A 15,586-nucleotide genomic window follows, 5' to 3' on the forward strand; every position below is an offset into this window, starting at 1 on the left:
GAAGGAGTTCCAGAGTTTGGGGGCCAAGGCACTGAAGGACCTGCCACCCAGGGTGGAGAGTCTGGAGCGGGGGATAGCCAAGAGGTTTTGGTCAGAGGATCTGAGTGAGCGGAAAGGAGTGTAAGGGGTCAGGAGGTCGCAGATGTAGGGGGGAGCAAGGTTGTGGAGGGCTTTGAAGGTGAGCAGTAGTACTTTGTATTTGATCCGGGACGGAACTGGTAGCCAATGGGGGTGATGTGTGCTGATCGTCTGGTATGGGTGAGGAGCCTGGCTGCAGAGTTTTGAATATATTGTAGTCTTTGAAGGGTTTTAGTGGGGAGACCAAGGAAAAGTGAGTGGTAGTGATCTAAACGGGACATAATGAAAGAGTGAACCAAAGTCTGTGCATCACTAGCAGAGAGGAAGGGTCGGAGGCGTGCAATGTTACGGAGGTGAAAAAAAGCAATCTTAGTGAGTGATTTGATATGAGGATCAAAGCTAAGGGTGGAGTCAAGCTGAATGCCAAGGTTTTTAACAACAGGGGTGGAGTGGACAGATGAGCCATCAATGTTGAGAGTGAGATGCTGTGATAGACAAAAAGGCCATCTTTGGACAGCTATCCAATGCTACGTTCTTCTGGGCAGGGTCGCGTCTTTCACCTAAATGCAGGAGGATGTAGCCAGTCAGGCAAAAGCAATATGGCGGTGAGCTATAGTGAAAAAAGTAGCAAACATGTATTGTAATTTAATGTAATCATTTAAAAATATTAAATTATCTGAAAATAAATGTCAATCACACTCAATTCTGTACAAAACCTTTCAAATTAGAATGTTACAAGTCTTTAAATAAAACTGACCTAACTAATTCTTTCCATTTCTATACTCTGAGAGATGTAGCCTTGTAGTGATCCTTGTCAGGTGTGTGATATAAAGAGCAGCAGTACAGCAGGTAGTGTTGAAGGTCACCCACCACAGTTTAGATCAAGCACCGATGTCCTCAAACACTACCTCTCAACTTTCCTCTCACGCCATGGCAACAAGCAACCTGTTGAGTTTCATGGCCTTGTGAGGCTCATCGGTGTCTAGTCTGCCTCTCTTAGAGACACGTCTTTGTGTGTGTGTGTGCACGACACGTGTGCCTGCAGGCTCTTCATTGTTACTTTGTTATGGCTGTTGTGGAGTTGTTTATGTGTTTTCTTGCTTTGATAACTGTTGTGTTGTTGATATAGTCTACTCACTGAGATTCTAGTAGCTTGTGTTTTATTCGTGTAGGCTATTTTGCAGCTAATTTTGAGTCAGTTGGAGTTTACTGCTCACAATATGCCCTCACAATAAGTGTTTTTACTGCTCACAATATGCCCTCACAATAAGTGTTGAGTCCCCTCGTGTGGTGAGATTTTTGTCAGACAGAGATGTGTACCTAAATGTGTCTCTCCTATCTTGTCCTTCCACCAGTTACACAATGACTACAATGAGGAAGACTCGTCCGAGGCCTCCACCAGTGCAGTGCCATCCACCTCAGCCCAGGGGGCCTGTGCCATCACACCCGAGGTGGCAGGTGCCAGCGCGGCGCCCGAGGCTGAGGTGCCACCGCCTCCCTACGACAGCGTCACCCTAGGGGCCACCGCCGCACCAGGTATGCCAACGGAATGCTCCCAACAGAACTCTTGATCTTAGTAGAATGGACAGCCAAAAACAGAAGTAGGCTGCACTCAACCATTTAGATGGAGCCCCTTACTTTAGTTGGAGCCTGTGGTGCTATTGCAGTCATCAGAACTACTGGTAAAGGTGAGCCCACTGTCTCAGTGATGCAAGCAGCTTTCTATCCATAGAGCCTAAAAGATGTGGAAATAGGACATCACAGACATGATAACCCCCCCCCCCCCCCCCCCCCCCCCCACACACACACACACACACACACACACACACACACACACACGCTCACACTCACACACTTGCAATACATTTCATGTCGATACTTCAGTCGTATCAACCATTACATCAGGATCGAGTCAAGAGCAGAATACAATTTTTCAGCATTACCATGGTAACTGCTGTGGCTGTTGGCATGGTTACAGCCTTTGCAGTGGAAGGTACTTTCTGTCGAGTGGGAGGAACTCCTAAACGAAGCTCTCTGCCATGTTATCATTCTCGTACGTGTGGTCACCTCATTCTTGTGAAAGATGCCATGTTCTGATGCACAAGAACACATGCTATTGAAAGTATAGTCTACCGGGGAAGTTGCCTGTTTGTATATATAGAGTTCCTGAGAACAAATAAGTTAAGTGCTCGTTTTGTTTCCGCTTCCTGTTGTGAAGCAGTGGTTACAAAGGCGTGTGTCTATGCTGATGAGTAAATACAGTGTTGTCCTCTCATCCCCCACCTTCTCTCTCTCTCTCTCTCTCTCTCTCTCTCTCTCTCTCTCTCTCTCTCTCTCTCTCTCTCTCTGTCCTTTCTCTGTGTGACTGTCTCTGTGTCTGTCTGTCTGTTTCATAGAGTACCGTAGCCATGACGTAGCGTTGCCAAGGCAGCAATTTCAATGGATCTAAACAAATCAATCTACCATTGAAATCACCATTAGCGGTGGCTTTCTTAATCTATTTAAATAACGTTTCTAAGTTAGTATATTTTTTTTGTATACTGTAGGAATCACATACTACAACATATATTCATACCAACATGATCAAATTCGTGACTACAGAGTTTTATTTTAGCATGGGTTTCCTCCATAAAAGAGATCTGTATATAACTTCACAGCATAAATCCTTAAATTCACGGACGTGTTTTGGCTTTATTTTTTAAGCAAAAAATGTCACTCTTAACAGCCGCCAGTCTTTGAGAAGACGTGAAATATCCACTGGAATTGTTTCTTTATATTACACCTGCCAGGGAATCCGTGTTATGTGGGTAAGCTGCTGCCTAGCAGGTAAGGCACGTTTAAATGGCTATAGCCTACATTTAAAACAATTTATTAGCTAGAAATGATGCCACATGTCTACATTCAATGCTATTTCAGCCACTTCGAAAGTTTGTTTAAATCCAGTGATTCTGCCGACATAGAAACGCTGCGTCAGACTTCGGTACTCTATTGACTCTGTGTCTTTGGCTGTTGTTATGCATTTTAAAATATATTGGCTGATGTGAAGCAGAGACAAAAGCCTTTAGTGTCGATAGGATTAAGCATCTGGTTTTCATTTCTGGTTTTCATTTCAATTCTCTTTTTTTTTTTGGATTCAGTTTTACAAAATACCTAGATTTGGAGTGATTTGGGATCTCTCTCTCTCTCTCTCTCTCTCTCTCTCTCTCTCTTTCTCTCTTTCTTTCTTTCTTTCTTTCTTTCTTTCTTTCCTCTCTCTCTCTCTCTCTCTCTCTCTCTCTCTCTCTCTCTCTAGAAACTAGTTTTCAGGGGGGTTTCCCTGTGCCTCCGCCATACAGTGTTGCCACATCTCTGCCAACTTATGATGAAGCGGAGAAGGCCAAAGCTGCAGCCATGGCGGCCTCCGCTGTCGAGGTGGTGCCACGGGTATGTCCCAATCTCACACTCACACACACTCTCACACACACACTCACATACACTTATCCAGACACAAAATACTCATCATCACTGATGTCCTTGTTCGCGATCTAAAGTCTATCCATGCAAGGGCTTTACACTGAAAGCAGTGACAGGAATATGAATAAGGAACCTTACATGACGTGCTTTCACAACTTTTCTTTTATCTCTCCTTTGCCATTTTTCTCTAACACACAAGGCCAGCACACGCACACACGCACACACACACGCACGCACGCACACACACACACACGCATACACATACACATACACACACACACACACACACACACACACACACACACACACACACACACACACACACACACACACACATACAATAAATTCAGATACATACACCAGAAAACAGACCCATCCACATCAACCACACACATAAAGGAGCAAGCATACACACTCTTTTCTATTCTAAAGAACGGTCATGGGATTGTGCCCTTTTATTTCTGAGTGAGGCAGAGTGATCAGTCACCTCTGAACTTCCTCTGGTTTTCACTACTTCTCTCAGTGGAATCCCCAGTGCACCACAAAAAGCCTGCATCCTCTTCTGTCACTTTCCCCCCCTCCTTTCTTCTCTCTTCTGTCTTCCTGTCCGCAACCCCCTCTCCACCCCCCACCTCTCCCCCCCTCCTCCATTTTGTCTGTTCACTTCTCCTTAAACACACATTAGCCTCCACAAAAAAAAAAAGGCCAACATGGTGCCCTAGTTCCATATAGCGTCTGCTGAATTGGTTTAGAGAAGTACTACAGATATGCCAAAGTTCCAGCCTCACACCACAACCTAGAAACAAACGTCAACTCTCTATCGTCCCCTAAATGAGAGGGTTAGAATTTAATCTAAAAGATATCCATTTGAAATATTTATATTTTAATTTCTATAAAGTGGGTGAATTTCTATAATTGAGCAGCGGCTGCATAAACCTCTTATTTGAAAGCCCTCTGTTGATTGGAATTTTTTTTTTAGCAGTTTTAGCTTGACTGTCGAGCTGAGCTGTGCAATTTCCTGTTTTAGTTGTTAAAAATAATAATGCTACACCATTGTGGCTCTAAAGATATAATTCAAAGACTTTAAATGCCTTAGTTGTGGTTGGATTTTCATCTCTCATACAGCAATACAGCAGTTTGTGAGGAATCACTGGATCTTTGTTTCATATTCTACTTTCTGTGCATATCCCACCATTTGGTTGGGCCTGTTGTCTGCAATTTGTCAACAGTACATACTAACTGTCAGTCCATCCATGCGTCAGTCCATCAATGCTTTTGTAAGAACTGGAGCTAAAATACTCTGTGCTCCTTCATATTATCTTGCTTCAGACAGCTGTGGTCCATACAGATGTGATCTTTGATGATAATCAATCTGTCTTTGTGCTTCCCTGACCCAGGACGAAGATTTCCCTCCGCGAGATGACTTCAGTGATGCCGACCAGCTCAGGGTGGGCAATGATGGCATCTTCATGCTGGCCTTTTTCAGTGAGTATTTTCCCAGGAAAGAGCAGAACAAACACACACATATGTACATCTTTATATGTACATAAATACAATGATGATATCTCCATGCTTGCTTTAGAGAGTATCTGCCCAAATCACCACTCAGTCCCAATGAGACTCACACAGACACACAGAGAGAGAGAGAGTTATGAAGTGTATATATAAGTAAGTATATATACTCTTTTGATCCTGTGAGGGAAATGAAATTTGGTCTCTGCATTTATCCCAATCCGTGAATTACACACTCAGCACACAGTGAGGTGAAGCACACACTAATCCCGGCGCAGTGAGCTGCCTGCAACAACAGCGGCGCTCAGGGAGTAGTGAGGGGTTAGGTGCCTTGCTCAAGCCGTGCCTACTGGTCGGGGTTCGAACCGGCAACCCTCCAGTTACAAGTCTGAAGCGCTAACCAGTAGGCCACGGCTGCCCCATAAGACAGAGTTATGTAAGGGATAATGTAGTCATTATCGGAAAATAAGTCCCGACAGGGTGAACAGAACCCTGACGTGCCAGCGGATTTTCCGATAATGACTGGCGTTCTATACATTATCCCGCTTATTACACAGCTACTTGCCAAAATAAACTCCACACGATATGACACTTTACATTTAATTGTTACCGTTTCATCGTGGCTTTTGCAGAAACATATAGTTCGCAACACGCGCTGAACTTGAATCAAATATTCTTTTTAGAACACAGCTGATCTGCAAGAAGTAACTGGACTAGCGGAGTGATATGAAAGACATGAATTTAGAAGCACAAAACCCATTTTCCTTGACAGAGGTCTGTTACTTAGCAACGAAGGCCCATTCAAGTAAATGGAGCATTCTGCAGCATTATGAAGTGCCGTGTAATAATATGTACATAATGCCAGTAATGAGCCCCAGTAATGACAAACCCACGCACAGACAGAGAGAGAGAGAGAGTGTTATGAGAGAGTTATTATGTATATAATACACACAAAGAGAAGTCCAGGGAGCAGTGGGAGTGTAGAGGTAGGTAAAGAAGAGGCCATTCCAATCCTATACACAAGATTTCTTAAAATCAACTTGCAACTTAACAATGTCCACCTTTTTGGCTAACTTTTGTGGCGGCCCTCCACAATATCAACATTAACCACCACACAATGATTTTCCAGGTTGTACTAAATTGTGCTTAAATCTGGTTAGCATCATAACCACACTGTGCTAATTGTTAAAAACTGTTGTATTCAAGTTAATTCTGCAAGCCAACCACCACAAATGAAATTCAATTCTGTGGGAAACCATACTAGGTTCCATGCCTGATCAGTTTGAGTGTGTTTTCTTTCTGGAGATCTGTTCTGTTGAGATAGTGTTTGTTATCTTTTAGTCACAGACAACTGAGCCTTAGAACAACAGTTATTTTCTTGCTCTGAATACTCCCAATTATATTTCAAAAAGTACCTTGGTTGGTCATATCAGGTTTTGGTCACTTGTAAAAACATTTCATTGAACAGTTAACACTCATTCTCAGAGGTAGAGGAAGGACCTGGACATACATTGGGCTAGAGCAAGAAGAGGAAAAGCAGAAAGGAAACTGCATGAATGTGTTCCTGATTAACTGCTGAACTTGTTAAGGGACTTTATTAAGGGCTTGCGGCTGTTGTCCTCTGTTATGCTGTGAAACTGTTCTGTTTGGATGCCACCTGCTGGGAGCTTTTTCACCTTCAAAGGATTCGGAGCAGAACCTTTTCAAGAAATTCGAAATTGACATTTAAGTTGGAGGGAAAAATACATATTTTACTAGATTTTCATATAGAGGATATATCTGCCTGAAATGTACATCCTCCAAACATGTATTTTCCACAGTAAAAGCAGTTTCTATACTGCTGTGCAGTGTTGCAGGAGTATTTATTCACCACTAGATGGAGTCCTTTTCCATCTTTAGGTATGATGCATGCTCAGTAATAAGGCACACGTAGAGCAAACGTGTGTGTGTGTGTGTGTGTTGCACCCTCTTAGCACCCCCACTGACTGTGTTGCATGTGTGTCTTGCTAACAGTGGCCTTCCTCTTTAACTGGATCGGATTCTGCCTGTCCTTCTGCTTGACCAACACCATCGCGGGTCGCTACGGCGCCATCTGTGGGTTTGGCCTCTCTCTCATCAAATGGATTCTCATAGTCAGGGTGAGCCCATATCCACAAACTGCCTTCACACATCAAACTGAATTTAATCATGAATTGACCATTTTTGTTTACCTGTAAAACATCTGTGTATCTAGACTGATTGGTGTGTGGATGTCCGTATGTAAAAATCCTACTCTGACTGAGCGTTCTCTTCTGCTCCCAGTTCTCTGATTATTTTACTGGATACTTCAACGGGCAGTACTGGCTCTGGTGGATCTTCTTAGTTCTGGTAGTACCATGCCATGGTCTGTATCTGATTTGTTTAGCATACACTGAAATGCTGCCACCTGGTGGTGGTAGCTTTCCTCACACGTGTTGCCATTTATTTTTCCATTCACTACGGCCTTCAGGGGAGCCAGTGTAATGAAATGAGCGTTTCAATGATCTATTGTTTGTCTGTGGGAGTGTACTTTATTTCAGGGACAGAAAATGCCACATTTGAAGCTTTGGCGCCATAATCATGTGGCTAAGAACGGTTTAAAACGTTAGCTTATTGTGTGGCAGTGGTCAGGACGAGGTCAGATCGTATGTCCTTGTTATTTAGTCACAGTAGATCTGATGGCTGCTGAAGGAGGTAATAAATTATCAACGCATTATGGAGTTGACAATCTCACTACCCCCCTCGACACAGTTGAGGCTAGGACCTCTTCTAATCAATTTCCAGAGCTCTAGCTACCACTTTTAGCGTCATATACTGTTGTGAACAGAGAAAGTCAGCGGATGTCTAATGTTGAACATGTGTTCCGTATCCTCAATAAGGTCCCTGTGAGGAGACGTGTTTACAGCATTGTCAGAATGCTGGTTTACTAGTAGTCAGAAGACGGCAGCAGAGACACACTTTTGAAAGACGCTGCTGCTGCCGTTTTGGAAAAGATGAATATCAAATGTTTCTGCTATAGTGTCTCACTCCGGCAGACATGCCAGTGGTGTTTTCATGCAAATCGAATGCAAAGAGAGGCAGCTTGATGCAAATGAAAGAGGCACAGTATTGAAATGATCTATCTGGAAGGACCATGTGGAAGTGGAGTGGCCTTGAGGCACACCCACACACAGGGAACAGGAAGATTGACTTGAATCTTCATTTAATCATGTGTTTTGCTGATCTCACTCTCTCTCTCTCTCTCTCTCTCTCTCTCTCTGTATTCATCTCTGTGTCAAACTCTCAGGTATGCTGCTGTTCTTCCGGGGATTCGTGAATTACCTGAAAGTTCGCAATATGTCAGAGAACATGGCCGCCTCCCACAGAATGCGCTTCTTCTTCCTCTATTAAAGAGGTACATACCCCCTCCCACCCCACCTCACCCCCTCTCCCTCTCTCATATCTCTCACACATTAGCACATATAACCTCTCTCACAAACATGCACAGTGTTGCACTTTTTAAATGTTCTCCTGTCTACAAACCAATATGTGTGTCAGCATCTTTGGGTCATATCCACAATTCTATTCTGCTCAGTTCAACTTCTTACTTGTGCTGCAAACGAAAAAAAAAAAACGAAAGTGTAAAAAGTGCCCAGCAAAACAAAAATGATGCAGTGCCACAGAACAAAGTTGTCAGCATATCAGCATATAGTGTAGCAACAGTTACCTTCTGTTGCCATCAGGTTGCAAGGCTTGAATGGAGATGGGGATGAACGTTTTTTTTTTTGTTCAGTGTTAAACCCATCAGGGCCCAGGTGGGGTCCACCAAAGCCCTTCTCTGCCAGTGCAGTCCTCTCCCTCGATTCTGCTGATTTTGAACATCTGCCCCCAGGACTCCTCCGCTGCCAGCCTCGGGCCCTGCTGCTCACAAACGCACAGGAGCTCATTACTGCAGCTAAAATTAACTTTCTGTGCATCACACAGCTACGATCACTTAATCATATTCCTCTCAACCACAACACAACTCCAGCAGCTCCTTGTAGTCAAGGATGTTTTTTTTTTTTTTTAAGTAAATCAAATAGATCAAATTTATGTAAATAACATTAGATTTATGTTGTATCGCATCTTCTGTCGCTGTGAATTCTGGATAATCACAAGGGCAAAGTTCTGCACCCTGTGCAGGTGTTCTGCGCGTGTGCTCGAGCTCTGCGGGTTTGGATTAGGGGCTTGATTACTTGTGGACTCAGACAGCCCTGAGCCCTTCCAGACTTCACAAGGATGCGCCCACATAATCAGCGGGTCTGTAAGCCCGCCGAAGTCCGGACATCCGGATTTGGCGCATGCTTCTGTGACCTGTAACATGCCCCCTTTTTTAACAAAAAAAAAAATAAAAGAGATGGAATCACAGACCCACTCACTGACAGCCCCCTCTGCTGGTTATCGTACCCCACTGCCTCTTTTCCATCTTTCATAGCGTCACATTTTCACTTCGAAACTTTACCAACCACTTAAAAGTCGATGTGGATTCAAACTCTTTCTTGTAATTCAACACACACCTCTCGATGCCATCGGCTGCCAGCGCGGGCTGCTCTTCCTCACACGGCCTGTGTGTGTGTGTGTGTGTGTGTGTGTGTGTGTGTGTGTGTGTGGTGTAAGTTCTTTTGTGCTGGCGGTCAGTGACACTTTTTGACGGCGCCGTCACATCGGCGTATCGATCGTGGCCCCCAGGGTCCCACGGTGCCCCTGCATTAATGGCCAGCGCGGCCGATGACAGCTGCCACTAATGCACCAGTGTGTGTGGTCTGCCAGCAACCAATCTCTCTCTCTCTCTCTCTCTCTCTCTCTCTCTCTCTCTCTCTCATCTCTCTCTCTCTCTCTCTCTCCTCTCTCTCTCTCTCTCTCTCTCTCTCTCTGTCTCTTTTACACCGCATTCACGCTTTCTCTTCCTCTCCACTCGTCCTCCACCACCACCGTTCATGCCCTCCCTCTCTTTCTGTTTATTCGTTCCCCCCGTTTCTTTATTTAACATTCTCCCTTTCACCCATTCAGTCTTTTTTTATGTATCAATCACTCTCTTATTCTCTCTCTCTTTCTTCTCTTCCTCTCTCCTTCTCTCTCTTTCTTTCTTTCTTTCTTTCTTTCTTTCTTTCTCTCTCTCTCTCTCTCTCTCTCTCTCTCTCCCTCCCAAGGTTGCCACACCAAACATTCCTCCCTAATGTGAAATTCCGTGATGATTTGCAACCCGTCAAATGAACTGGACTGAAGCCCAAAGGGGGGGGAGGAAGAAGAAGAAGAAGAAGAAGAGGAGGAGGAGGAGGAGGGGAAGCAGAAAAAGAGAGAGGAAAAAGGAGTGCATAAGTGCTGCCAAAAAAGCCCAGGCTTCCCTCATTAAAAGTCAAAGAAGTGATGCACTCCTTCCCCAACCGAGTACAGATTAACTAAGTTAATATTAGGTTTGTGTAATATCCTTCCTTGCCTTTGTATGCTCTTATTTAATTACTTGCTATACAGAATGGACTGATACTCTCACACACGTACAAACACACTTACACACACACACACACACACACACACACACACACACCACACACACACACACACACACACACTCTTACAGTGTGACACTTTCCAATGTGGAGTGATACTTCATAGTAGGGATCTAAAATCAACTGTAGAGAACAGGTCCTCATTAGGAGTATGCACCCGAGGAGTGCTATGCAAACGGTTCATGTCTCTTCGAATGCGAAGGACCAGATAAATGTAGTCGGTTAGTGCCCCCCTCCCAGCCTCCACCCCACCTCTGCTCGTTCCATTTAGAACTGTAAGCTTTGTTGCACTGCAGTATTGAAGTAACCTCATGAATAAGAGAGCTCTTTCTCTTTCTCTCTCTCTCTCTCTCTCTCTCTCTCTCTCTCTCTCTCTCTCTCTCTCTCTCTCTCTCTCTCTCTCTCTCTCTCTCTCTCTCTCTCTCTCGCTCTCGCTCTCTTTTGCTCTTGGTTTGATCATTGAAGCTAATGCCAACTAAAGATATGTTTGCACTACATGAGGTCTTTACCCTTACCTTTCTTAAGTCATGACTGGCTTATACTCTTAGTAGTGTATCAGTAGAGCTTTGTCAAGCAGGTTTGGTATTCTGGAATTTGTATTTATCTTAATAAAATACAGAGATTTTGCCATTTTTGCACCATAATAATTTAATTTGTTATTTTGGATATTGTTATTGTATTTACATACAGTATATAGATTATTGCAATCAGCTAAAACTGTGATACTTCTTTCCTTGTCTAGGCTACATTTTAGTGCTTAAAATGCTATGAATTTCATCCATTTGATTCCACAAACAGCCTCTTCAGCAATATCAGATCTTTAATGAAACATGTAAGTGCATGGTTAACTTGGTTGCACTGGTTTGAAAAAAAAAAAACCTACAGTCTTAAAATAGTGCAACACAGTGATTTCAATATACATTTGTAAACCAAACTCTTTTCTTTTGTCAGAATTGAACATTTTGGAGCATCTCAAGTGTCAAAGACATGGTTGTGTGTGATGTGTTAATTCTCTTGTCTTGCAAAATTGCCAATAAAGTTCCACTGGAACCTTGTGAGCCCTGTTGTCTTGATTACTGTAGTGAACTCTTCAAGCATACAGGAAGTATAAATAAGCATACTGACAAACGTGGTTGTAGACATGTACAGTATATGCATATATCATATTAGATCGGTCATATTAGATGCATGTGGATTTGTACATTTGAGAGACTTTTGTACACAATGCCTTGCTGTACAATGCTCATCAACAATGCTCGACAAACAGTTCATCAATAATGGTGTTCCCTGAAAATTGAACTCCCATGACTGTGACATTGTTAGTAGTGCTTTGCCTGTTGGGCAATGATACCAGTTCAACTCAGTTCAACCATGTTTATCTGTGCTCTCCCGTTTTGACAGTTTCATACAGTTGAACATTTTACAGAGACCAAAAGTACACATCTCTGTTTGAGGAAGAGACGCTTTTCAGAAAGGACAAATCTTCAGAAAGTAGAATGCTCTTTCCTGGGAGCACCTCACGGTTTGGTCTGCTACACCAGCCTCACAGACTGCGCCGTGCTCTGCACCGTGCTTGAACTTTGCAATAGATGGAAACTTTCAACTTTCACATGTTTGTGTGTGTGTGTGTGTGTGGCTTTTGTCGTTTTTGACCCAGTTCTATTCAAAGCCGAGCGTGTGTGTGACTCCTCTTTCCTGAAGAGTTGGTGGTGGCGTCCGATATGAGGCTAAGCCCTGGCACCGCTGTGAGCTGCCCGTCTTCATTTCCTCTCTGTCCTCAAGCCCCCTCCTCCCTCTACTTCATCAACTTTTAATGAGTGACCTATTTACATAACACTCTTCCGGTTGGCACATGTTCCCTCGCTCTCTCTCTTTTCTCTCTCTCTCCCTCCTTCCCTCACTCTGTCTTTCTCTCTGGATGGACAGCTCATTGCTCACAACCTCAATCCCCACCTCTCCACCCCCTTTCCCATGCTCGCTCTCTCTCTCTCTCTCTCTCTCTCTCTCTCTCTCTCTCTCTCTCTCCTCTCTCTCTCTCCCCCCCCCCCCTTGCTCCCACCCTCCTCACCCTAAACTAGACCTAGCTGGAAGGACACAAAGTAAACTCTGTGACACGCACCCAGTGAGCGGGAGGGAGGGAACGAGGAAGAGGTGCTGACAATCGCTGTCGGCAGCGTTTTCTGTCGCCCCTGTGTGTGTGTGTGTGTGTGTGTGTGTGTGTGTGTGTGTGTGAATGCAACCAAGCAGGCCTCTCCTCTCCTCTCCTCTCCTCTCCTCTCGTGCTTTCCAGCCAGTTGGGTAAATACTGGCTCCCTCTCCTCCTCCTCTCTCTGGGCTCCGGTGCTCTTGACAGGCGGCTCGTCACTCAGGCCGTCAGCTCCAACTGGAGGTGCCGCAGGTAGCGGCAGGAATGCAGAGGGGGGCTGAGTTCCAACCTGCTCTCGCCGACAGTGCTCTCCACTCTCTCTCTTTTCTTCTCCCCTCTCCCTTTCTCTTTGCAACTCTCAATTTTCACCCTCAAGGGCTTGGTGATGACACCAAAGGTGTTTACCCCTTGCTTACTTGGGCTCTCTGTGTGTGTGTGTGTGTGTGTGTGTGTGTGTGTGTGTGGGGGGGGGGGGAGGTGCTTTGTGCTTTGATGCCCAAGAGGTTGGTATGGCAGCATACCACACACTCAGCTAGCATGACTGACAGTGGGAACGTAGTACCCGCCCACCCTCCCAAAACACACACACATACACACATATACAGTATATACGGCATCATACATGCACACACTCACCATGAGGAAGGAGACCTCTGAGGCTTTCTAAATCCGGCTGTCAGCCCTGTCCGAGACTTTAAGGCTCTTAGGAGGAGGCCTGACTTCAAAAAGCCTTCAGCGGCCGAGGCAGGCGTTAAGGGCCCAATGTTTTTTTTTTTAGGGTTTTTTTTGCCAGTTAAACTATGACACGCAGAGGAAGTGTTCATTTGAAACTTGTCGAAATGGATTGTTACACTGAGCTGTCAGCGCGTCGATATTAGACACACTTCCAGAAACATGTCTTAAATCCAGAGATGCCTGCAAGGCAAGCGGTTTGCGGTCTCGAACCAAGTGGCGTATATTGAACTGCAGAGGAAATGCAGGGAATTGACAGCGGCGGTGATGGTGAGAGGTTTGACATTCAAAAGGACGCTGCCACCTTGGTGCCCTCAAAAACTGTGAAAGGGCCTTACTGACCATAGGACACCCAGTTGGTTTGGGTAGCCAGAGGGGGATTGTGTGCCACGAAGGTTTGGCCCACTCCTGCTTGTTTGGCAGGGGGAGACTGGGGCCTTTTTATACGCTGTTCAAATGAAACCGCAAACACCAGCATTGGAGGGCCCAATAGAGTTTTTTTCCCCCTCATTTTCTGCACCACCAGAGAGAAGTCCAAGTCTGTGTCAGGGTCCTTCACTCACACAGATGGAGAGAGAGAGAGGGAGAAAAAAAGTTAGAAAGAGAAAGACAATGTCCAACACACCTCACCAACTCACACCTTTATTATACACCTGTATACCTCTATACATCTTTTCTTTTAAAATCTTCTGATTTGAAATGGGGTACACATATAATTAATCATTTATCATTCTCTTGTACACTCACACAGATGCATTATGGGTGTGCGTGCGTGTGTGTGTGTGTGATGAGATGACCTTTGTGACAGTTGGGCCATCCACCCTAATATTTACAGTGCGCTCCATCTGACAGATGTCACAAAGCATGCAATGCAGGCCAGCCATATGCTGAGCCGCCCCCAGCTCTGGCGCTGTGCAGTTGTGTTTGACGTGTCTCCAGCTTTATCGCTTTATGACACAGTCCCAACAGACCACACCTTGGGTCAGGGTCGGGCCGCCGTTTCCAAAGCCCTGCTGCTGGTTTCATCATCTGTGTGGCTGTTTCACAGAGACGTGGCACATAGCAACACCCACGGGATCCAACGTAAAAGATGTATTGAATAATAACGTAGCATATTTGGCTTATTTACTTTGTCTTGTGCAAAAGTTCCACAGAAATCCGTTGAAACTGTATTTAAGAGATAATATCCAAACATCCACAACCAACATTGGCGACAATAATTGCATCACCACTACATACTACACAAGCTGTTTCTAGCATATTTCTTTAAAAAAATAACACACATTCAATTATTAATTGTTATTAATAACACATTATTACCACAAGCTGGACATGTAAACAGTAAAATCTGTTTTTGGACGTGGATGTGGTTCGGTGTACAGTGTCCTATTGACATTTCACTGCTATGGCGGATCAGAGGTGGCACAGTGTCTGGCTGTGAGTCAGGGTCTCATTAGGGATGTAGTGAAGCAGTATGGTTCCTTTTCAAAGGTTGCTTTGTCAAATAGCCAAACCGCCACAGATCTTCAATACAATCGCATATTTGTGTGTTATCTGAAATCACCTTCAATAACTTCCTGTAAGATCGGCACTTAATACCTGTTCCCTGCCAAGGCCTCTATCTCCAGCAGCCAACCACTCACAAATCAGCCCAGAGTGCCACTTTCATGGTTACCAGAGTTGAAAGGTTTCTCGGGTCCTTTACACAATTCACAGCTGCGCTAAAGAATGCTTTTGCACGTCCATCAGAGGACACACACTGACTTTGAACACTCTGGGTTGTCCTCCCCAAGGACCACTCCAGGTCAGTTTCACATATGACTCAGGCTTCTAAAGCTGTGACCCTTTTGACCTACATCTTGGTGTCCAAAGATTTCTTTCGCAATACGGGAACACCAGCATCATCCTTACAGATGTACTGTTTCGTTGTTTTTTTTTTTGTCGTTCCCTTCTCGGAAACTACTGTTTAACACGGGTGTGTGTTTTCTCCCACTGTGCTGGTGAATGTCACTCTAGTGTACATAAGTGTTGAAGAAAAACATGTTATGCCAAAAGCGGAGCGTCGGGGGAGAAAGGCGAGGCGTTTAGAGAAGAGCGTCTAGACGACGTGTCTTCAGAGGAG

General features: G+C 44.6%; 1 protein-coding gene across 3 annotated transcripts in view; it reads left to right on the top strand.

The window, feature by feature from the left end:
- Positions 1-15,586, top strand: part of ndfip2 (Nedd4 family interacting protein 2) — a 34,442-nt gene that overhangs the window by 7,626 nt on the left and 11,230 nt on the right. Inside the window, exons 2-8 of one of the 3 annotated variants that reach the window (XM_042080529.1) lie at positions 1,434-1,614; positions 3,371-3,501; positions 4,929-5,016; positions 7,057-7,181; positions 7,345-7,410; positions 8,347-8,455; positions 10,090-10,124. In XM_042080529.1, coding sequence (XP_041936463.1) covers positions 1,434-1,614; positions 3,371-3,501; positions 4,929-5,016; positions 7,057-7,181; positions 7,345-7,410; positions 8,347-8,451 — 696 coding nt within the window. In that variant the 3' untranslated portion in view covers positions 8,452-8,455; positions 10,090-10,124. Of the gene's footprint in view, positions 1-1,433; positions 1,615-3,370; positions 3,502-4,928; positions 5,017-7,056; positions 7,182-7,344; positions 7,411-8,346; positions 8,456-10,089; positions 10,125-10,229; positions 11,642-15,586 lie in introns of those variants that run through there. The other 2 variants (XM_042080526.1, XM_042080527.1) reach the window with 2 other exon arrangements.

Source organism: Alosa sapidissima, chromosome 23, assembly GCF_018492685.1.
Source record: "Alosa sapidissima isolate fAloSap1 chromosome 23, fAloSap1.pri, whole genome shotgun sequence".
Classification (NCBI taxonomy): Eukaryota; Metazoa; Chordata; class Actinopteri; order Clupeiformes; family Clupeidae; genus Alosa; species Alosa sapidissima.